This window comes from Patagioenas fasciata, chromosome 24 (genome assembly GCF_037038585.1).
Source record: "Patagioenas fasciata isolate bPatFas1 chromosome 24, bPatFas1.hap1, whole genome shotgun sequence".
In the NCBI taxonomy this organism is placed as follows: Eukaryota; Metazoa; Chordata; class Aves; order Columbiformes; family Columbidae; genus Patagioenas; species Patagioenas fasciata.
Genome location: NC_092543.1, coordinates 4,501,457 through 4,525,554, shown reverse-complemented (window position 1 = coordinate 4,525,554; position 24,098 = coordinate 4,501,457). Strand labels below are relative to the sequence as shown.

At 51.0% G+C, this 24,098-nt stretch overlaps 1 protein-coding gene across 5 annotated transcripts in view; it reads left to right on the top strand.

Moving 5' to 3' along the window:
• The window catches only part of LOC136111373 (protein CEPU-1), a 283,780-nt gene that overhangs the window by 240,902 nt on the left and 18,780 nt on the right, over positions 1–24,098 (top strand). For all 5 annotated transcript variants that reach the window (XM_065855510.2, XM_065855513.2, XM_065855514.2 and 2 more), the window contains 2 exons: positions 1,410–1,642; positions 21,113–21,238. In XM_065855510.2, coding sequence (XP_065711582.1) covers positions 1,410–1,642; positions 21,113–21,238 — 359 coding nt within the window. The remainder of the gene's footprint in view (positions 1–1,409; positions 1,643–21,112; positions 21,239–24,098) is intronic.

Genomic DNA, 24,098 nt, shown 5'->3' with positions numbered 1-24,098 from the left:
TATTATTATCGTAATATCATTACGGAACAGCAGTAAAATTGTTTAATTTATCGGATGTTTTTCACACCAGAGAGGGAGGATGGTGCGGTAACTTGGGTGCTTGCCTAGCACATCACAGCACCCATCTTGCCTTAGACAAGTCACCCCGTGGGGATCCACCATCCCTAACCTCCAAATGTTGTGTTTTGAGGCTAAGTTGGTTATCAAGGCTTTTTCTCTAATCACTGTGGCCAAAGAGATACCTCCAAAAAGACTCTAGATGAGACAAGACAGCTTGTCCCCAGATGGGTGCCTGTGTCTTTGCTGGCATCAGTAGTGGACACAGTGGATAAGTCTGCATCCCACAGATACATCCATCCTTGGCATTAACTCCCCTGCCACCACAGTCTGGCACGTGTAGCCCATTAAACCCCTTGCATTCATTGATGTTACCGTGTGAGACCTCCCAGAGGCTGCCCTGCTCCTTTTTTTTCAGTGTTTCCAAAGTTAATTTGCATCCCAGCCACTGCACAAGTAATGGAGTAGATTGGGGGGAATATAAACGGTGGATCTGAGGCCGTGAGTGCTTTATTGCAGGGACATTATCCTCCATCACCGGCATCCAGCAAAGTGCAGCCAAGTCCTAACAGCTCTGTAATCCTCTGGTGGGAGCAAGACTGACCCCTGCTAATGCAGACAGGAAAATTATCCCCTTCAGGAGCAAAGTCTTTTCTAGTTTTGCACCGTGTTGTCTTCTGGACAGGGCTCAGCTCCCTAAGGAGGGTGGAATAGAAGATCTCTGCCTCCCAAATGTCACTTGATGGGTGAAATGCTTGGCTGGGGTGAGTGAGGGAGAAGCAACAACGCAGATGATGGGTGGGGAAGGAAGAGCTGACAGAAGGGACAAATGGTTGGAAGCTCAAGGTTTGTCTTTAGGGTGTGTTAGAACCGGCTTTCTCCCGAGTTAAACTTTCCCTGCTCCCTTGTGAAGCAGAGTGAGCTGCTTTCTCAGCTTTGCATTTCATTGTCTGGCTGCAGGGTTATGAAGGTGTATGGAGAGAATGACAAGCGATGGGTTTGGGCAAGAGGCAACAACCTCCATCCCCCCAAAAAAGTGTGGTTTGGACTCAGAATGGAGATCTTTGCTCGGCCCTGATTGTCTCTGATTTTGCAAAGGATGAATGGGAGGGGTGAAAGGTCCTTTGGTGGCTGGTGCTGGGTGGCTCTGACTTTTCTACATCTGAACTCACAGTGAAGCTCTGGGGCAAATCCCTGGAGCCAACAGTTTAGATGGATGTCGGTGCCCTGAGCACTGAAAACACTTGGTCTCTGAAACCGGCAGCAAAGCTAAAACCAGTGCCAGGAGGAGCAGGAGGGGCTGCGGAAGGGAGGACACTGTTCTGATGGGTCACCTCTCTGCTTCTCCCCAGGTGCTCCGTGGATAACCGAGTCACCCGGGTGGCCTGGCTGAACCGCAGCAGCATCCTCTATGCCGGCAATGACAAGTGGTGCTTGGACCCTCGGGTGGTGCTCTTGGCCAATACCAACACCCAGTACAGCATCCAGATCCAAGATGTGGACGTGCACGATGAGGGCCCCTACACCTGCTCCGTGCAGACAGACAATCACCCCAAGACATCGCGTGTCCATCTCATCGTGCAAGGTAAGAAAGAAGAAGGGGATTTGTGGAGGGGTTGGGCGTGGGGGCTTTGATTTCTGTTCATGCCTTTTGCTAAGGTGTCTTCTCCTCCCATTGTTCCTATGTTGAGCTGAGTATATGTTAGACAATTTGGTGCAAATGTACAGGGTTATCAGCAGGCTTGGAGAGTCCAAATGAGGTTGGGCAGCACCCAGACATTTGCAATCGCATTTATCCAGCTTTCCTGGAGTAGTCATGGGGCTCTGAATCAGGCAGCTCCACCTCCCAAAGTAGTCACTGGCAAACCCACGTCGCTGTTTGTTGTCATTGTTGCTACTGTATTTTGATGGGATTATTTTGTTTTCCATGCTGGAGGCAACGCTTGAAGTAAAACTTGCGTTGGGTAGAAAAGAGAGAGCTGGCAGATTTGTGTACTTTGCGGGGGTGTGTGTATGCCTAGCAACAATATGTGTTTGTGTGTTGAAACTCTGTCCCCCTGCGAGGAGGAAGAGGAGGAGGGAGGCTGGCATGGGGCGGTGAAGTGGGTGCATAGTTTTTGGCAAGCTCTCAAGAGCTCCTGGGCTTTCAAGAGGGGATGTACAAGCATGACCAGATGTATATCCATCTGCTTGACCACCACAAGCATGACCAGATGTGATGGTGGAGCAGATGGACGTCCACGCAAGATAACTCCTGTGTCCTTGCTGTGGGACGCGATGGTGATGTGCGCTGGGCAAGGGGGAGCCTGCGTGGTGGGACATAGGGGACCCACTGTGCTCTTAGGGAGGCGGCCTTGGGGAAGATTAATGGAAGATTTCTAATCCCTTCCTAGCAACCTTTTTTCCTCCTTCTCCTGTGATTTGGCCAGGAGCCCTCTTAGCATGACACACCAGCTCAAGTATTGGAATCTCGTCTCGGGCTAATTTTCGAATGCTGATGGGTGTATTGATTTGGAAACAAGCTGGGTTAAAAAGGCATTGGTCTTGTACACAGAGTCGGGTTGAGCTAATCCGCCGTCGATATGCCAGGCCTGAGCGTTATTGACAGCCTAATGAATAGTAGGGGTAAAAAAACCCAAACCCAGGACCTTTATTTTCCCCGCTTCCTCCCCTTCTGTTTTCTCTTTCCTCTTCGAGCAATCGAGCAAACTAAACAGAGCCGGACTTTCTCCATCTCCATTAACCGCAGAGAGAAAGCGGCTGTGTCGCCAACCCGGCTCCTTGCTGTTTATCTTGCAATCTGTTATTACCTGCCTGAGTTTCTTAAGCCAAAGTCGATCACCCGCAAGTTCTGAAGTCGCTATCAGGCACCGGCGCGATGCAGGACAATTTCTATCTCTTCTCTTCTGATTCCCGTTTCCTGACCTAAATTTTCCGTATCACCAACATCCAGGTTCATCCCTCCTGTGTCTTGCTGTATCATTAGGAAGAGATGTTTGGGTACTGGAGGAAAATACCATGTCTTAACTCCTTGCAGCAGTACAGTTAAGTGCTGGGGGATTTAGCGATGGGCTCAGTTCTGTAACTGCTGAATGTCTTTGCTGCTACCAACAAAAAGTACCAGTTCTCAGGAGCAGGTCCCCTAATTTTGAGAGCTATTGCTTGGCTCACCCAACCCGTTCTCAGGTGGAAGGTGACAAGAGCATCACGTGCAGGAACGTGCCAGAGCAGGACATGAAAGTGAATATCATGTCCAGTTAATGGGAAACTTGCCTTAACGACCCAGATTTAAATTTTGCTGTCAGGATTAACTCTCCTGCCTTGGAAAATGGGCCCATTAAATACATAATCTGGTCTAATCCTGTCGTAAAAGGTGTTCAGCTTGTGGGAAGCGATGCTTAGCTCTCCCTCCCAGGAAAGCAGGGTGTCCCGGCACTGGGTTTTGGGGATGTACCAAGTTAAGCACATGGTAGGAAAGGAGAAGAAGTGATGAGAGGAGATGGGAAAGGAGATCTCGCCTTTAAAACAAACCCTCACCCCGTGCCATGCATCCCTCCTTCCCTTCCCAAACTGGAAGAAAGAAATAGCCAAGGGTGGAGGGAGTGAGGAGCTGGGGGATTCTGGTGTCCAGCAAGTGGTGCTGCGCAGGAAAAGAGCAAAAATCAGGAGAATAAGGGTGGGAGAAGGAGCTTCTTTTAGCCTGTGAGGGTTGGGGATGGTCGCCCTAAGCAACAGGAGAAAACCAGCTAGAATTCTCCAGGAACCAAGCATGTCCACGCTGCAGGGAGGGAAGAGCTGCTCGTTTATTTCAAGGTTGGCTCTATTGATGGCTGAGATCCCAAAATAGGTGGGTAGAAGGCACCTCAAGAGCTAATTTAACCTGCCCCCCTGCAACGAGGCACAGGCATTGCTGGCAAACACGTGTGCAAGCTATTCTTGAAAATCTTTAACAAAGCAGGTTCTTCAGGCTCCCTGGACGATCTATTCTACCGCTTCGCTGGCTTTATAATTAGAAAACGTATAGCTAATATCTAACTTAAACCTTCTTTGTTGCAAATGAAGTGGAGTTTTTCTCAACTTATCCCCAACGGACGTGGGGAACAATTGATCAATGTCCTCTTTGGAAGAACCTTTAGCTTTTGGGAAGGTTGTTATCGTGTTGTCCCTTAGCCACTTTCTTTCTGAAATGGTGCCAGCCCCATTTCTCCCACCTTTCCTTGTCGGTCAGGCTTTCAGAAACACTTGTCAGTCTTGAAATCCTGTTACAAAAGGTGATTTTGCCGATCTAGGAATAGAAAGTCGGTGCATCTCTCCTTCCTTCTGTGCTAAGGTGGGACAAATGAGCCCAGGAACGAGACAACAGACCCTTGGCATTCAGTGCTTCAAATCTCAGATCTGCTGTTCTTGGGGAAAGCTCTAAATGGGGTCAAGCGATGCCAAGTCGATGTCAGCCAACAACAGAGCTGCAAAAGGCACAGAGAGGTTCCTTGCACCTGCATCTCCCCAGGGAAGCAGCTCCCAGATGACAGCTGGACCTAAAACAAACAGCTTAGGGGAGGGCCCGTGTCATCTGCAGCATCTGGAAAGTTGTCCCTGCCCTTGTTTTTCCTTAGGAACAATCGCCATAAGACCAGAGAAAACCCAGAGAAGCCCCATAGGCAAGCTCTGAGTTAGGAGGGAGGCAGAAACCCAGGTCCCATTGACTTCCAAGGAGTGACACTGTCCCTTCCTCTCCTGTATCCCGCTCTGCTTTCCTTAGCAAGTCCCACTGCAGTAGCATCTCCCCCATCTCCCCACTCCGCCGCTTCAGCTATTTAAGCTCTTCTTTGGGTTCCTGGGTTTAAAAAAGAGAAGGGAAGGAGGAGGACGGTGTCTGAAAAGCTCTTATTTGTATTGATAATAAGCCGCCTGCGAAACACTCCCACTGCCTTGTAAGATGCATTAAGGGAAGTTCGCCCTTATCTTGGCGCGGGAAATGGACTTGGGGAAGGAGGCAGGGTGCCTGCCGGAGTTTAATCTCACTTAGGCACACAAATTTGCATGATAGAAAATGGTGGAATTTTAGCGCTTAGAAAGAAAGAAAGAAGTTAAAAAAAATAATAAAATAGAAAGGCAGGCAACTGGGGGATATTAGGCTTTCTCGCTTCTTTATCAGTTTCCCTGGCCCTATCTGGCTCTTTCTGTTGTCATTGGAGCAACTAATCACCCCTCCCCTTTTGTTTGGTGTAAATGAGTTTCTTCCCACTCTTTCCCAGGCCCCGGGTTAATCTGCAAATCCCTGCCTTTGTCAGGGAGTTAATTACCTGCCCGCCGGAGTCGGGGGGCTGTCCCGGTGATGGGGGGCACACGTGCGGTGCCGGTGGCACCTCGCCACATGCCGGGGACCGTCACCGCCAAGGTGTGCGCTGGCGAGATAAAGCCACCGGTGGGGCTGTGACGCCCGAGCCGGCTTTGTTTCAAGCACCGAACTCTGCCCAATTAATTTTCCTTTGATGCCATAAGCCCCTTTGAGTCGTGGGAGGATCAGGATAACTTTTGAGTGTGGGTGGAAGGAGAGCAGTTTGCGCGACTGGGAGGAAGGATCCATCCCCACCGTCATCATCACTTTAGTCCAAAGGTATCAAGGTGGTTTGTAGGGAAAACAGTAGTTGGGAATGTGTTGCTTGAGCTTGGTTTTATTTTATTTTTGTTATGGAGATGCTCAGAGCCTCCCCAACCCCAATCCATCTGTGAGCTTTGGGGACCCGTGGGGCTGAGCCTGTCCCCTGCCACCGCCAAAGCCACCGGTGCTGGGGTGAGGAGGGGCAGAGGGGTTTCCCGAGGGCTCTTTGGTAACTTGGTGGCCGTGAGGATGTGTAGATGTTGGCCGTGTATGAAGCCATGAGCTGGATTGTCACGCTGGGCATCAAGATGCTTCCCAGCAGAAACCCCTGGAGCTGCTTCTGCTGTGGGTTTTTTGGAGTGTCCGCACCTTTCCCCTATGACAGCAGCTGTCCTTTCCAGAAGCAAAAGCAGGTTTAGATAATACCTTCTAAAAAATACACAGAGAGCAGGGAGAGCCTCCCCAGACCGGTGGAGGGGAGGAAACCAGCGGCACGCAATCGAAATCCTCCCTCGCTTCGCCCGCGCTCTCGACTCCTTTGACTGATGCATTCCTTCCCCGGCTCTCTTTTGTTGCTAATCGCCGTCCGTCCGTCAAAGCGTCTTTTCCTTTTGTATCCGGGCTGTTGTGGAGGACCGAAGGTCTCCCACGCGCTGTCCTAGTTGTTGGCTTTGCATCCCCGTTTTGTTCTGACAGCTGGGAGCATCCCCTGCTCCCGCATCCATCGGTTCTCTCCATCTCCCTCCTGTCGTTTCCAACCCTCGATTCTCCACGCGGACCCATCACCTCATCCATGCTCCCTCACAGTGTGACCAAGTACCAGGCAGCCTCCCCCAAGTCACTTGACCTCTTTGCAAAATCAATTTAACATCTGCAAGGCAGAGATAATAATTGTCACCTACTTCACAGGGGGGGTTGACGAGGATTAATTCGTTAATGTCGACAGAGGTCTTTGAAGATGGAACACGCTATCTGAGAGCTAAACGTTATTATTAATTAGCAATTATATCGTGGGACGGGAGGGGAGGAAAGCAGAGATTCCAGATCCCGTACAGGAGGCGTTTGCTCCCGGCTGCCCCAGTTACGTGCCCGTTCTGCTGGAGGAGGGAGCCAGGTCGCTGCATCCCACCGGGACATGGATGCAGCGCATCCTCCTTCCTGGGGAGCAAAGAGCAGGAGGGACGGGGAGATGAGCAGTTCTTAAGTGAATTAATCGCTCATTAGATGGAGGGAAAGTTGGTCATGGAGAAGTGATGGTGAAGGGAAGGAATCCTCCGTGCCGTGATTTGAGCGGATCGAGCACCACTGCATCCAGGGGAGGATGTTTGCTGTTCCCAAGGAGAAATAATATTTGGCAAGAGAACCGAACAAGGGGAAGGAAGAACCAGTGATTCATAGGACACACAGACCATTTTCATTCCCTTCATGTTTTTCTTCCTGCGTACCCCAACGCTGTGGCAAATTTCACTGTTTTTCTCCCCCGGTGAACTGCTAATGCTTTAATCCCGTGTGTCGCGGGGTTCCCATAAGCAGCACCGATACGAACCCTTTGCTTTCCCCGCTGGCAGTGCCGTGCCCTGGTGCTGGGACCATTTCCACCTCCGACACCCCCATGGCCTCGCGATTCCACCTCCCGGCCGCAGCCGCGTGTGCTTTTGTTGGCAGCGAGGCGAGCGCAGCGCGTCTCTCTTTGCTGCTCCCTGGGAGATGCGCAAAGGTTGCCCTCCGATCACCTCTCCTTTTAGCAAACAAGAGCGTTCTCTTCTTTGAGCCTTTCTAAGCCGGCGAGCTCCCAGCAGCCCCATTCACCCACCCTCTCCAAAGACTTTGAGGGAGAGGTCGCCCGCCTCACCCCGAGCCATTCACCAGCGGCTCCGTTAATTCCTTTCTGCGGTGCCCATGGCTCTCCAAGCCAGGCTGGAGAAGAACTTGAGGTGTCTGCAGGTCTTCTGCTCACGCCCTGCATGGCAAATCCCCGCAAAAAGTGACACAGCAGCATCCACACCTTGAGGATGCTCTTTGGGCATCTCCCCACTGCCATGCAGGGTTTCCGAACCATTGCACGTGATAAATCCGGTGGTGGTTTAATGAGGTCACTGCAGTTTAATGTTACTGCAGTAATCTCTTTTGTTTTACTACATTAAAATATTTGTGGCGGAACGGTTGGACCACTGTAATGCGATAGCGCTACCTTAATGTTATTGTTACCATGGCGACGCTAATGGCGGCTCAATAACATTATTGCAATTTAATCTGGCGACAATAAAATTAAGGGGAGAACAGTGAGACCTCACCAATGTAATGTTACTACAGTAACAGCATTGTTATCGTAATCGCGGGAGCAGAGTCAACTCGTTGTAGTGTAATATTGGTACCAGGGCTTTATTGTTACTATAGTAACACGGAGCATCCGCCGAAAGTCGCGGCAGGGGATGAATGGGAGGAGATGTCGCTGGCGTTGCCGGTACTACAGCTACCCCAGGGTTGTCAGTACAGGAAGGTCACACCGATATAAACTCACCCTAATTCTGCGATTGTGGTGGTTTTATTGGGGTCTTGCTTCACCTCCCTCTGTTGCTGGAGCTCTGGAGAGCGGGTCTGTTGTTTTAGGATCGGTAACTGTGCAGGGAAGGATTTAAAGCACTGCCTCCATCTAGTTCCAGATCCTTCTGCCCGGCATTTTATAGCATGTGGCTGTTACGGAGCGATAACGTTTTATATTTATATGTCATCTTTCATCATGAAGGATCCCGGCATCAGCTACAAATTATTGCCGCACTGCAAAGGGCCAGGCAGGCAACCGGGCACACGCTGCGTGCCAGCGGAGGGGGTTTCAAACATCCAAGGGCACCGGAGCTCATTGTGCTGCCCTGGAGAGATCTGAGCACCGATACCAACGCAAGTGAGAATCTGTTTCATTTTTAGGACCTATCTGGAGTCCCCAAACTTCGTGAGATGGGGCAGGGGTGCATCCCCAGGCAGCACCCACCATCACCTGGATGGGAAAAGGGAAAATTCTTTCCTTTTCAGCATAGCAGCTTGTATCAGGGCTGGAAAAGTTTAGTGCAGGCGGTGGGGAAGGGAAATGGGGAGGGGTGGCTGCTGCAATAGGTATTTCTTATTGCAGTGCTTGTTGCATGGTTTGCTCTGCATCAGGCATCAGTGTTTTGTGGCATCTGCTCCTCAGACTCGCTCCTTCATCTTGTTTTCATGGGGCTCACCCCAAATCTGACAGCTCCGAGGCGCTGGCACAGCCTGGCTGCTGGGGTGGCTGTTGGTTCGCACAAGGCGCAGGTGACATCTGTGTCGTGTCACTGCAGTTTGCTCCAGGCTCCAGGGGAGGGAGGCAGAGCTGCCGATCCATCCCCGGCATCGCAGCTGCATCCCTGCAGCATCCCTCGTCCCGCCGATGCAGCTGCATCCCCGCAGCATCCCTTGTCCTGCCCAGGGACGCACACTCGCTGTGCCAGCTGGGTTTGATGCCCCCTTTGCTCTTTTACACCCCTAAACCACCTACACCGCCTCATCTTCTGCTTGGCAGACAAGGATTTATTGTCTGCTTTGAGCCCCTGTGCTCCCTCCCGGCTTGTCAGGAGATCCCCGTCCCTTGATAGGTCTTCTCAGAGCATTTGGAACCTGAATTTGGGTGTGCTGTTTGTGTTTTACAAGCCCAGCCTCCAGCCCCAGCTCAAATCCGGGCCCATTTAGCGAGGCAGCTGCTCGGTTCCCTTTGTGCATCGGCATTTGATCTCTCTCCATGGGTATTTGGACTCCGACCACTGCAGTAATTCCTTGTTTGTCCTTTAATAAAAGACCCGTGAGCCCCCTTGACACCAGAGCTGGAATCGGTGGGACCTGGGTTGTCCTGCGTGCCAGCTCTTCGTGGCAATCTGGTCCTGCGTCCATCCTGCCAAACCAGCTCCTCCGGGACCTACATGTTTGAAAACATGAGCAGCAGCTCATCTCCCATTCAGTGTTTTTCTCCATCATTTGCCTTATTAAATATTGATTTTCTGTTGCATTATTAAACCTTAAGTCCTGAGCATAAATTCAGAGTTGATACTTTAATCTCGCTCTTCTTTTTTGGCCTTTAGAGCTGATTTTTCCGGCCAGTCCTGCCGGGGGCGAGTCTAGAAGCCAAAGCCTGTTTTAGGGGCTCGGGGAGGCAGGAGCAGGGGGCTCTTCCCAGGGGAATTTGGTCTGTTTGGTGCAACCTTTGCCATCGAAGGTGGCATGTATGGGCATCCCGGCTTGTGATCCTGCAAAGGCCGCGGGTGGAAGGAGATTGGGGAGGCATCAGCCAAGCTTTCCTGGGAAGTTTTTATGTTACTGCCTGGGGGAAGGATATAGCCCTGTCTTTGATAGTGTGGTTGTTTGATAGGATTGCGATCTGAAAGGGTTTTTTTTCTGGAAGCACTGTGTGGTTAGTGAAACACATCCCTCCACATACCCCTCTGTGTTTGCTCCCCGGGGTTTTTGCTGCCGTGTTATACCAAAATCGCCATGCTCAGGAGCAGTGCTCTCTGCCGGGGAAGGTAAAAGCCACAGATGGTGACGTCTTGTCCTAAATGCATCTCTGGGCGATGCTGTACAAAGCTGCACTTTTCTGCCGTACAAATCCCCAGCGAAACCAGGGGTTGGCCGCAGCCAAAACCCTCGGCAAAGCCAGAGTGGTGGGATTGATGCTGGCGCCAGGCTCCATAAAGCCAGGTGGGAGCAAGTGGCCACCGGCACATCCCCGGTAGCCAAGGTGGGTGACGATGACGCTGGCTGCGTCCCGCTCGCCTCTCCTTCGCTATCACAGAGCTGCATGCAGCCCCGCGCTGCCAGCAGCCAGGTGTCTGAACACGTTTCCAGAGCCAAGATAACTCCACGGCCAAAAGGGAGGAGGGGAAAACAGTGTGGCAGTGCTGGCAGGTTCAGGAGGATTACAAAAAATAAGGCAAAAATAAAAAAAAAAAAGGCAAGGGGGGGTAGGCTTGCAAATGGCTTTTGGATCCCCATCCAAACGGGACATGCTGGGCGGCACGAAACGCGCGCCTGGCAGCGGTGGAGCTGAGCAGTGATTTAAAACCAGGCAGAGGGGGGAACAGATGTGAACACAATGCTGGAGATAAAGGGGAGGCCAAGGGAACAGCTGCCGAAGAGCCGGCCTGGCCGCTTCCCGAGCGCTAGAAAAACTCCAGCAAATATCCACAGGCTTAAGGACGGGCTGGAGGGGACGCCTGAGCCTGTAGGACAGTGGACGGGGGGAAGCGTTGTGTTTTCTGCAGTGATTTTGCTTTGGTCTCGAGGGGGAAGTTGCAGCGTGGAGAAGGGGAGTTGCGTGGAAACATTTGGGAGAGTTGTGATCTTGTCTTGTCTGTTCTGTTGGTATCATGGAGAAGGAAGAGAATTTGGCGATGGAGAAAGTGGAGGAGAAGTGGGAAGCGGAGGACAGAAAAGTAAGGACCTTCCGGAAAGCCGTGGAAATGTGAACCTTTAGAAAATATGTGTGACAATATGGTCTTGAAATATTTCTGGTTTGGGTTTTCCGGCTCTGGCGGGTTGTCTGCCTGCAAAGCTGGTTAACGGTTGGACTTGAGGATCTTCAAGGTCTTTTCAAACCACCCAGTAGATTTCAGCTCTGGGTTCGTCTCCTTTCTCTCGGTAGCATCGTGTGTCAGGCTGGGACGAGGCAGTGAAGGTCACAGAGCCCGTGCTGGCTCGGTGTCCTACAAGAGATGAGATGAACAAGTCTCAATCCCCCCACCTTGCTGCCAAAGCCCATTTCCGAACCCCCATTTGTACCCAGGGCCGTCCTTTCCCGGTCCAGCCTCATCACAGGGACCAACAGAGTTGTTTTCTCCATGGTTTGCCCTTCCTCGTAATCCCTCCTCCCCGCAGCCAGCCCGAGAGCTTCAGCCTTTGATCCTCCTCCTCTTTTGCAAACACTTCTCTCCGCTCGCAGAATTAAATCTCTCTCGCAGTGTTTTCCTTCCCTATCTTTTCTTTTTGGCTGAGTCTGCCTGATTTATTTTTCCCCCACTTCTCCAGCGGCAGGGCTCTATAATTGATGGCCTCGCCAAGCTTTCCGAGCTGAACGTTAAACCCTTCCTGCCTCAGCTCCGACCGGGGTTCATTACTCTCTGCAAAGCTCCGATGTCTGTTTGTGCTCAGATGATGGTTGTTGTGGACGGGAGGACGTTGTCAGCGCTGAGAGAGACCTGACCAGGGCTGCTTTGTAATCAAACCCCGCTCTGTCTCTTTTTAGCATATTTTCAAGTGGAAAAGGCCTCTTGGCCTCTTCATACCCAGGGTTCTTGGTGAACCTGTTCTGAATTGCTCTCCCCAACATTTGCATCCCACCAACCCCATGGAATGCTGACAGGGTCCCTCTTGCACCATAATATCCTTATTCCAGTGCTGGAGTCACCGACCGGCTGCGTTTTTGCGTGATGCAAGTGCCTTTTTGCATTTTTCGGCATTTTCTGGCAAGACGAAGCAGAAACGCTTTCTCTGGTTTGCCCTACGCCAATTCTTCTTCTGGCTCCCCGTCTACCTCCGCGGTTTTCCAGCACTTAAAACACAGCAAGGCGGAGGTGATTACAAGGATTGGAGATGCAGTGACACTTCCCTGCCAACAAGTAATTGATTTATTAAAGACATTACAATACATTCATGGTTGAGCGTAAGAGTTTCCTTTGAACTCGCTCGAAAATCCAAAGGGATTGTGCCTGTTTGCAAGTACCGCGGGCAGAATAAATCTGCGCTCCCCCATCGCCTTCCCCCCCGCACCGCCGCAATTTCATTTCCCTTTGACTGGCGCGAGTAAATATCACAGCTCGACAACTCCAGTCCAGTGACCGGTGTGATCCAATTTAATAGCATTTAAAAATTCAAAGTGATTGTTAGCCAAATGGAAATGTAAGATTTCATACCCAGCCTGCCTTTGGGGAGGGAATGGAAGAATGAGGGAGGGTGCGGGGGATGTAGACAAATGGACTAGATAAAAAATAATGGAAAGTAACTTAATTAAAGAGGCTCGAGCCAAGTTAAAAACAGTAATGATTTTGAATCGGAGAACCGCAGGTTTTCAAAATGAAAGGGGAAAAGAAAGGGAAGGAAACTGTGGATAAAGAGCCTCCAAAATGATTAAATGGGAGGAGGAAGCAGAGGAAAGAAGGGGAGAAATAGTTTTTCTGTGAAAAGCAGGAGCACATGGGGAGTAGATGGTGCCGCCGATGGGTCCGGGCATTAGAAAGACAAATAGGGAAATTGAAGGATGCTCTGGGGGGAATAGAAGTCCCCGCAGTTTTTCTGGCATTCTCGGAGGTGCGAGGGTGGCTGAGGAGAAGGCTCGAAGGCTTCATTTAGGAGAAATCCTAATGGAAAAGTAGAAGAGCCTCAACACGCTCCGGGCACGCTGTATCCCTGCCCCGCAGTAGCGTCACTCCCTCCTTTCCCTTTGCTCTTAACTCCCTCAAACGTTGCCTATTCGGGTTGAAATTGGGTAGTGAAATTTTAATTGCCCCTCTGTGTGCGCAGATATCCTGCTGTGCTCTCTACAGCCTGATGACTGATTTTTAACTGCGTTGGAAATACCTGTCCTGGTGCCTTTTTCGTGGCTTCCCAAGCGCAGGTGTTGACAGAGCATTGATCCCAACGGCCACTTTTGGGCCATTTGCTCTTTGGGCCTCATTTCTCCATCCATATCGCGAGGATAATAACGCTCCTTTATCTCACTTCGAAAGCTAAACCTTGGAATGCTAACGCTGCTCTCTTATGGGCATTTGAAGGCGTGGGAAGGATGGTGTGCATCATGGCACAGACTTTGGCTTTTTGATGTTTGTTGTCCTGCTTGTTTCTGGCAGCTTTTGGCCAAACCTTGGGTGGATCCACTGGGTTTGGGGCAGTTGATGTGTCAGGTCGGGGTGGATGCTAACAAGGTACAGGACGAGAATATGTGGTCTGGGCATAAGTAGCAGCAGTAGGCAGGCTCCAGAGCACCTAATTGGAGAATAATAAGACCATGCTCCCTGCCTGATCCTTTAATTTTTCCCCGGAGACAAAGGTGATGATGGGAAGAAGCCCAAGCAGAAGTAAAGGCTCTGGCTGGGGGATGGAAGAACATGCAGGGCTGGAGCTCAGTGTGCAGAGGATTTGGGGAAGAAAGGGGCTGTTTGGGGACAAACAGTGATGGCAACAGCACCTGGATGCCAGCCCAGTGCCTAAAGGTAGTTTGCAAGCAGTGATGTCTGGGAGGGTTCTCTATCCATCTGCTCTCTCCTTTCTGTGTATTCAAGAGCCCTATGGAGCAAATAGTCTACTTTTGTGTCTCGTTGGTGTAGCACCTACTCCAGTGGGTCTGATGAGGGTATCAAAGAGGTTTAGGGGAGCTTGGGAGGGCAGGATGGATGGAAATAGCTTGATAAGTAGAGGCAAAAGGAACACAGATAGACCCAGAAGACACGAGAAGACTTGCAATTCTATCAAAACTCGGGGCTTTCGCTCAGTTCCACATTAACAGCACAGATCTCGACGGTTTTTGAAGCAGAACCGTCGGTCGCAGCGTTTCGGGAAGCAACGCTCATCCTCCCGCGAGGGCGGGCGAGCTGCTGCGCCTTCCCCGGGCACGGGCTCCTCGAGTTAGATTAGTGTCAGTGTGGAAAGCGTAATCATAAACACTTACTTTGTGCTTGAGTCGGGGGAGAGGGAGCACGAGTGCCAGAGCGCGGAGATAAGAACAAATATGCAAGAGCGCAGTGTGTTTTTAATGGAAAGGAGATTTATTTCTCGCTGTGTCTTTTTAAGCCTCTAGATAGATCATAGAAAAAGCCAGCCCAACCCACACACAACCTGTCTGCCTGAAATAGCCGAAATGTAATTTAAAGAGCATCATTTTAACTAATGCTTCACTTCAGAGACACCTGCCCTATATTCATTGGAGATGCAGGCTGCATTAGAGCATCTGATTTATCGTTGGGAAGGATGTTGGAGCTCCTTTGTTCCTGCCGGGTCCCTTTTGATGAGCGAAGTGGCACGGGGCTGGTTTAGTGTGTTCGGTCCCTGTGGTCAGAGGGCTGGGGGGGGCACAGGGGGAGCCCCCTCATCCTCCAGGAGCAGATGTAGGACATGGCTCCTTCTCCTCTTGGCATTTTTGGGGAGAGGAGCTGAGGTTTCACGCTTAGTTTAGCAGGACAAAGTGTGCTGATTGACCAGATGAGCAATATCATGAAAACTTGCTGCTTGTGGGTTTGGGAGGCTCCAAATTGACTGGAAATTGCTGTTTGCAGGCACATACACTCAAGATGCATCTTTTCAACCAAATCTGTGCATCTCGGCTTATGTGAGCCATAGCTATGGATAGGACGTTCCTAGCAGGACTGTCCCCATGCAGAAATGTCCCCACCTCTGGTTCCTATGACCATAGGCTCTGGGTATCTTATCTGACGTGCCGCTGCCTTTGTAATAAGCCTGCAAGGAAGAGACGCACTTGTCACTGCAGTGACAGAGAGATGAAGCGGAGTATTTTGCCCAGGACGACTCTGGTGGTGCAGGCGTCAAGCCATCCTTGTCTGCAGCTCACTGACCCGCAGCAAGGAGGCTCTTCTAACCTTATTAAAAACAGAGGAAATTCCACAAATCATGGTTTTCTTCTGGAACGTGACTCTGCAGAGGATCCAGCCTTGTCCTGCATCCCTGGGGAGATGACAGCCCCGAGGTCCCTGGGCGGTTTGCTTCTGCTGGGGGACAGCTATCGAGGATGTGAGAACATGGGGACAAACGGGAGGAAAGATGGGGAGAGCAGAGCTGTTGTCAAATCCCTATCTCGCCCTTTCTGCTCTCAAGTTCACTTGTAATATTTTTCTCGACTCGTGTTGCTAATGCGTTTTGTTCTCCAGAGTGCGCGGGGCCCGACTTCCCGCGCAGCCTTTAATTAGTTTCTGGATGATGACATCTCCGCTGAGAATCGTCTCTTCGTGTCCCCTCCGATCTCGAGGGGAGATAAAGGAATCTAATAAAGACATCCAGCATTTCTAGGTGATGGGTTTGACAAGCTTTGTATTAGCAAGAAGTCATGTTGGAACTTTTTCGGGTGCCCTGGGCACATTGCAGCTTGTCCCCATGTGGGGACATTTCCCAGGGGGTCTGATGGATCCTGATGGACGAGAGGGACAGAGCTGGGTACACTGTGGCCCTGAGGAGGGCGAAACACAGTCGCTGTCGATGTGATGGTCACCATGGAGGTAACTGTGAGACAGGCTGTCGTGGCTTGAGCGAAGGTGTCAATAACGCGGGAAAGATGATGCAGGTGTCTTAAGGTTTCAAGATCCTTCAATTTTCTGCTTTTTCTGAGGCGTTGCTTGGCTTGCAGGGGGGAATCCCAGGTGTCTCGGGGTGTAAAAACTGGAAACAAGATTCTGGGTTTGTTTGGCGTGCCTGGAGCTGAAAATGAGATCTGTCTAGACAGGGAGCTGAGCCACTGAACAGTCCTTGTTTGGCTGCATTTCTCCAGGGGTAACAATGCAAAAAACTTGACTTTTTCATCTTTCTTCTTTTTCTCTTTCCACTCATCATCATTAGACTCATTTTAGAGAAGGCGACAAAGTCCAGAGCAGTTCCACAAATTCTTTGGGGCATCGTAACATGAAAGCAGAACCCAGGTCTCAAAAACCTGAGTGATGGATTCTGCCCACTGTATAAAGCTACTTATAAATAGTCACGCTAAGCAAACTCTTGTTTGTTCCCCCAAAGGTGTGGGGTTTGGTGGCAGGTGTTTGTTTCTTTATGCGGTAGGAAGGAAGATGTGGATCCCTTCAGAGCTTTGAAAGCAGGGGAGCAAATCCAGCCGGGCAGCACCCCAGTCTGGATCCAGGCTGGTGACCCAGACCCATCCAAAAGTCAGGAAAAAGTCCTTGTGCTGGAGACCAGACTCTCCTTTTGCGTCATGTTTATTGTGGCGTATCCCTCGTTGACTGCGGTAGGAGCGTTGCTGATTTATGCCGTCGTAAGTGGAATCAGATTGGGCTCCCTTTTGGCACTTAGCTATAAAGTTTGTCTGCAGAAACCCTGCTGCTTATGCGGTGAATTATACCCGCGTTCACAAATACTTTACTAATGAATGATTGGAAACGTCTTGTTTCCCCCTCTCCGCCTCTGAATTATGACGGTGCCATGCCGTATAGCCTGCTGCAGAGACGGGCATAAAGAATTTCGCGTCCTCCAAGCTCGGGAAGGCTTTGCCGCAACAGGAGCCGTCGCCTACTTGGGAAATCGTTTAGGCACATCTCAGCGTCGTATGACACATCTCATTACGCCTTGCTTTAAAACGAGCAATTGCCATTAGTTATTTATTAATTGCTTATTAAGGTTGTTACATACGTCCTCTTCATTTCCAGGCTGCTTTCTTCACGTCTTTGGCTGCTGCCGGCTTTGCGCAGAGGGGACTCGGTCCCTTGGCAAAGCTGAACCGAACCCGGCAAGCCAGGGGGGAAGGGGGTGATGGTGCAAACCTGGGGCAGCCCCAAGGGTTTTTATTCCAGCCTACATGATGGAGGAGCTGGAAAGCCAGCTCTAAAGCTGCATTTTCCCTTCCCCGCATCCCATGAACTTGTTCAATGCAGCTCTTGAGCTGTGTTGATAGGACGCAGGGATGAAGCCCTCTCTGCATTTCTCTTAATTATGGCTGGGTTAAAGTGACATGAACTGATTTAAAAGCCCATTATAATACACCTGTAATTGAAGGTGCACATCTTTCAATTTGCTGTCTGCCTTCCTTAAAAAGCAGAAAGGTTTCGGACACAAAAGAGAGAGAAGGAGTGATGGAGGTGCTGGAGCCTCGGACCTTCTCCTGATCCAGCCAGAGGAGTGACAAACTGCTCCACCGTGACCTGGAGGAGACGACAGGCAGCCAAATATCGAGGTTCCCACTCTGTGCCCAGTCATGGGAGGCTTTGGGGGACCCCCCTGTTGCTGTCACGGGACCGTGGGCTCGGTCTGGTGGCAAGAGAGGCTTGGGGCACCCAGGGATCCCACTGACCATGTTTCAGAGGCAGGACCGTGGCAGCAGCGCTCTGTACAACACGGGGAAGCCTGTGGGTGACAGTGGTAAGAGGCTGTTATGAAGAGCAGGAGCCGTGGCAGCCCGATGCTCAGGAAGCTGCCGGCGCACATCACAGATCACCTGCCGAACGCCAGCCTGAACCTCCCTCTTTTTCATTCCTCAAGATGCTTTTATGGTTGTTCTTTGTTGTTGCCTTTGATCTGGAGCAGATGTTGCTCCTGCTGGAAGATGGAGGTTGGCGTGTTTTACGAGGGGGAAGCAAGGCAGCGCTTGGCTGCCGGGGCGAGGAGGGATGTGCAGCTCTGGGAAGGCAACACGTGTGTTTCTGTGCTGCTTGCTTGGATCCCAAAACTCTGTAGAAAGGAATTGCTCCTTGCAGGCACCCAACATGTTGAGGCTCATTTCAGCTGGAGAGAGGGAAGCGCGGGCAGCAGCGCGGTCATTGCGCACAAGGGCGATGGATGGGGAAGGAATGATGAAAAGAGATGGCGTGGCCAAGGGGTACCTGCATGGGATGCGTGAGATTTTGCACCTGTGTTGGCTGCAGGACGGGTGTTTGGAGGTGAAAGCATAGCGGCGGTATAGCCCTTGCCAGTGGCAGGAGGGTGTCTGTGTGCCAGGGAATGTATCTGTGTAGGCAAGCGCATATGCTCGGATCTGTAAAGACATCTATCACCTGCCTGAACACCCTGGGACGTGTAACGTGCCATATGGTTTGGTTAAATATTTAAGCAAGCTGCTTTCTGTCCCGGGGACTCGGCGTGCGCGAGCGGGCACTGAGTCCGGGCAAACTGGGGCCATGCCCTGGGTACCTGTGGAGAGAGACCTTTCCCATCATCAGGGCAAGCGTAGGGGGAAAAGAATAGTCAGATGGATAAAACACCAGCACATCTCTGGGGAAATCTGCGCCGTGTCACCGGAGCAGCTTGGCCAACGCTGCCATGTTTAATCACCCCCGAGCAAGAGACGCTGAACGCAAAAGGACTGCCCGCAAGGAGAGGGTTCCCACCTGGGAAGCCCGCATTTATTTAGCTTTATTTATTTATTCACTAGTTCCCACAGGGGCACAGCTCCATCTGCATCCCGCGTGCGGCATAGGAGATCTTTCCCCTGCCCCGTTGCAATGCCAGCTGACGGAGAAAGTGTAATGCAGAGGGAATGGGAGCTCTGGTGACCGTTAAATAATATTAAATATATACTTGCGATACCCTGTTTATTAAGGTTTCCTTCCCTAGTGTGGTAAAAACCTTACAACATGCTTGCTCGGTCTCCAGAAAGGCATTTTAAATAGTTCGTGCGGTTAATTATTCAAACGTTTAATTAGCATACAATAACTGTCGTGTTAAATCCTACTACTGCGCATTTAATTTAAGGGTTAGCTAACGACTTCGCTGACGTCACTCTGGTTTCCTTCCCAGCCGTTCCTGCCTCATCTCATCCCGGGTGGGCTTTTTCTGAGCTGCTTTTTCGGTTTTTATAGAGAGTTGCCAGGTCTCCCATTGCTTGGCCAAGCAGCAACGCAACCACCTCTCTTCCCCTTGCCTGATCTGAGCAGCATTTCAATCTCCCTCTGTGTTGCTGAGAAGGAGGATGTAACCTTCATATCTGGGGAAATCCAAATTTGCTTTGTTTTAATTACAGTTTAGAATCTGGTCAGTTGATTTGATTCCAGATTTTTGCCTGTCGCCTGGTTGGGTGCAAACCTGTGTGTGCGATGCCAGAGTTGCAGTGCAAAGTCTGACTTGATTTGTTGGGTTTTTTTTAACATTTCGGTGAGCTCTGCAAAACAAGCTGAGTTGGCCTGATGTGGATTCAGTAGTTAGAAACAGCAGAAAGGTTCCTGTGGGGTTTAGCAAGCGTTGCATTGAAGATGATAGATAACACTCTAGGTTTTTTGGGACTTCAGGCTGGAAGCTAATGCTGCTTTGGAGGTGATGGAGGGCATGTGCTTGGCTCTTTCCACCTCTCTGAAATGGTGGTGCTAGTACCTCCTTAACCTATTTTCAGCGTCGAGGCCATAAACTGGGTGTTTTCAAATCGCACACAGGTTTCCTGACTAGCGGTCCCAGCGTTGGTAACGATAGCACCGTGGTAATTAATTGCGTCTCCCCAATGGACTCCTTGGCTATTGGCGGAGTATCTCCCAGCTCCGTGCGGGTGGGTTGTCCCAGGGGCATGTGCCGTCCCCTCGTGCAAGGCTTAATGACACTGTAGCATATTAATATTTATTTTGTTGTCGTCTTCATGGCCTCCGCTGTCCTGCCCCAGAGTCCCCGCTGTTCAGGGAGCGTCTGGTCCATCGTTGTCCTCCGCTGCTTGATTAGCAGATTAGCCATCATGCCCAGAGCAGCAAAAAAATGAACTCCCAGAAGCCCTTCAAAACAGAGAATAATTCATTACCCACCTTGATTTCCACTTAAAATGTACTTTAACTACACTTCCAACTACAAACCCTAAATCACCCTCATGTTCACAAAAAATCCATCATTTTTTATTTTATTGCACGGCACTGGCATGACATAATCCCTTCCAGAGCGTCTCGGAGTGCTTTACGGATCAATAAATTACTTACCTGCACAGCAGAGGCGATGCGTGCAAGGCCATTGCAGTCATTCCACCTCAGCAGAAGGTGCGGGCGATGGGGAGAGGGAATTGGGGTGCTCAGGAGTGGGGTTTGGATCGGGAATTGGGGTTTCGCAGTGGTCTGGGACGCAGCTTCAGGCAGGTTGAGGAACGGGGCTCGCTCGGGGAGGGTGGAAGGAGCAGGGATGCTTGAGGAGTGATCTGTGGCTCTCCTGCAAAGCGCCGCAGCGGGGTGCCAATCCGCCACCGGCTCCGGAGAATGGCCCGGAAAATAAATATATAAACCCAGGCAGGTGATGGTCTTTATTATGTTCTGCAGGTGCAGGCTGATAACAGCAGCCGATCGTTTTTCTTGTAGAGCTCGTCGGAACCCCGGCGGCTGCATCGTGTTCTGTTTGCTCCTATTAGCTCCCTGTTTGCTCCTCATCCCTTCCCATTCCAACCCACTTTTTCATCACCCCCAAACCTGTCTGTCCATCCTCTATTTTGGCTGTGGGCCCCTTGTTTTTGTTCTGCTCCCAATTATTCTCGGTAGCAGTGCCAGTGCAGTGGGATGGCTCGCATCCCGGTTGCATTTCCCTTCCTTTGCACAGTGGTTTACCTTAGAGCCTTCTCGGTAGACTTGTCACCTCCATGTCCAGCTCTTGGTGCTCAGCCCTCTTTCCCCTCTGTGATCCTGTCAAGCCTGATGAGACCGATGGGCTCCCACAGAGCTTGTCAAGGCGGAGGGAGGAAGGAAATTCAGCCTCCTTCACCCATCTTATGGCATTTGAGTCGGAGCAGAACTCAGCTGTATTTTCACCTACCTCTCTGTGTCATTGCAGTGTCCCCGAAAATCACCGAGATCTCTCCTGACATCTCCATCAACGAAGGCGGCAACGTCAGCCTCACCTGCATAGCCACGGGCAGGCCAGACCCGACAATCACCTGGAGACACATCTCGCCCAAAGGTAAGAGCCAAACCTTTCTAGAAATACTCTGGGAGGGGCACAGAGCCATTTACGAGCGGCTGGAGAGGTGTCGTTGTCCGGTTCATCTTGCAACTGCCAAAAATAAGTGTTCTATACTGAAAAAAACATGACTTAATGCAGGATTTGTTGACTTGGGTGGAAAAACATCCATCTTGGTGGTCTGAGAGAGGAGCTTATAATGTAGCACACGTGTTGAACTGGCAGTAGGTGCCAGGTTGCGGTTGTCATGCTTAGCAATTGCATATGCTTGTCCGGCTCTATTTTGAAAAGATTTTGGGGAATTTTCATGTGTTGCTTCAAAGGAGGCCTATAAATAGTGCAAATGCGTAGGAAAACACAGGAAGCATTAATTTGTGGCCTTGTTAATTGGTAAGCGAAACCTGAGCAGAACCCGTGGGTGTGACTGTTGGGAAGTACCCGTTAGGGAGCGTATTTCTAAAAACCCTTTTCCAGGTGGTTTTTGGCATTTGTGTTGCGTTTTGCTGCCCTGTTATTCCCATGTGGCTGAGACGTTCTCACCGGTGAGATGTGGAGGCTTTGGCTGGGACGACCCATCCAGCCAAGGGGCAGTGCCAGGTTCTGATCCCGTCTAAGCGCTTCAGTTCAGCCTCAGCCATGTGTCCCCTGAGATTTTACCAACACGGGCCGTTGTCCCAGACAACAACCCCAAGTTCTCCATCGCAGTCTCCCTGGCTGGGCGAGGGAGACGATGCCATGATGGATGGCGCCACGTCTGCTCCCTCTGCTCAGTCCCCTGACCATGGCTGCAGCATCTCCATTGATTTTTTTTCTTTAAATGTCTTTTTCTTTCCCTATGTCTGCACTGTAGCAAACTGCTGGTCTAGATCCACCGCTCTCCATAGCCCAGGCAGAGAGCGAGCTGAGTTTGCAGCATCTCAGCCCGTTCCTTTGAAAGCAGCCTCTGTAAAAACCATTCCCAGGTGCATGCGTTGGCTTATCCACCTTAGGTGGTCCTGTCTCCGAGAGAGTGGCCCTCAGTGAGGGTCTGTGTTGAAATGCATACGTGGATCCGTGTGCTCCTCTGCAGTCCCGAGCATCTCTCTGTAGCATCAAAGCTGCTGTCGCTTGTATCCATCACCATCAGGAAGCGTTTATGGTTGTGGCAGTCCAAGTGCTCCCATCTCAAACCCTTTTCTTCTTTCTTCTCTTCCCCTTGTCCACCCTGACAATGTGGTTTTGTCTCGCTCCAGCTCCTTAGGTCTGTTTTTCACGTGCTTCTTGGTTTTCCTGCCTCCCCTTCCGCTCCCCCAGGACACCCCCATGCCCCTCGCCACCTTCTCCCGCACACCATTCATCCTCTCCTAACCAGGCTTACGATGCCTCCCTTTTTTGCGAGGGCTATTTTCCGTATTTGCTGCCATCCGGCAGGTTTCTTTCCCCCAGGGAATCTTTACCTGCGCTTGAACCAGATGTTTCCATTTTACTTAGGACTTAGCTGCTATGGAAACTGAGGATGCACCAAGAGAGGAAGAGTGAGCTAATCAGAAATTACCTGTGGCGCCGTGTAATTTGCAGCAGCAGCTCTTAGCTGATTTCTGGCCGTGATTAGGCATTCTGCTTTCAAAACTCAAAGGGAACAAGTGATCACGGAGATTTTCCAGAGCCCGGCCACCTGCCAACGGAGGGTGCTGAGCCCAGGGGTGGTCCCAGACAACTTTGGTGGCCGCTCGTCTCCGTAGGCAGCTCTTCTCTTTCTCTCTCTGGCTCTGCCAAGCCACCAACAGGGACCTCAACTTCTCCGTTCTGCATTCAGCACACGTAGCAGAGACAAGGTTTTTAACATGGGTACCGAAACAAGAGCCAGGGCAGGTGCTCAGAGGTGCTATAGCAGATGCCGAGACAATAACACTTTCTGTAGTAGGATATACTCTTAATTTGAAGAGGCAGGAGTAAGCAGGGACCCAAAGCTCTCTGGGTTGTAGGTCCACCTCGCTGCTCATCCTCAGCTCTTGGTTCGAAATGCAGCAAATAAGAACGTGTGGTTGGGTCCTTTAGGGTTTTTATACCAAGAGCAGCCCAGCTCCTGGTGACTGATGTTCCTCAAGACCCTTTTCCAGCTCCCTTGCCCACCCGGCTGTTTTCTCCCTGTGCATTGCTCTGTCTGGTGCAATATGTTTTTAGCAGCTTGATGTGGTTACCTCTGCTGGAATTTGTGCATTTGTGGTTGTTGTAATGTTATGGGAGCCATTAAGCCTGTTTTGAGGCTCTGTTTGGTTTGGGGGCTGGAAGAGTTCCCTGCAAAATTAGTCTAAGATTTTTGCTGTAGAGCTCAGGAGCTGAGTGAACCCAAGCAAGATTTCCCTGCTGATGCCTCCATTGATGTCTTGCATGGTGGTCGGCTCTACTCGTGTCCATCCTCATCCTCATGCCATGAGCAAGAAGAGGATGCTGGCTCTGGAGAGGGTTAATGCAGCTAAACAGGTTGAGGTGGAACAAGAAGGGGAGCTGGTGTAGTCACAGGTTTTTCTGCCTTGCCAGAGGAGGCTTAACAGCTTTGGGGCTCTGGCCTGGGCATCTCACCAAAACCAAGCTCTGGCCTCCTATGGGGTGGCTCCATCCACCCTTGGCACCCCAGAGGTGCCTGAAAAATCAGGATGGCAGTGGAGAGAGGCACCCTTGGCAGGGCGAAGGGAGGCAAAGAGGGAGAGGAGGATGTAGAATAACCACGGTCAGGATATAACATCCAGCGTGAAGGCAGCAGCATCTTCCCAGAGGAGAGGCAGGCTGTGCAGGGGACTTGGATGCTGGGGTCTGAAAGGCAGCGTCATGTGTGCCCACGCACATCTGTGTTTGCACCCACAGCTGGCGAGCTTTGCCT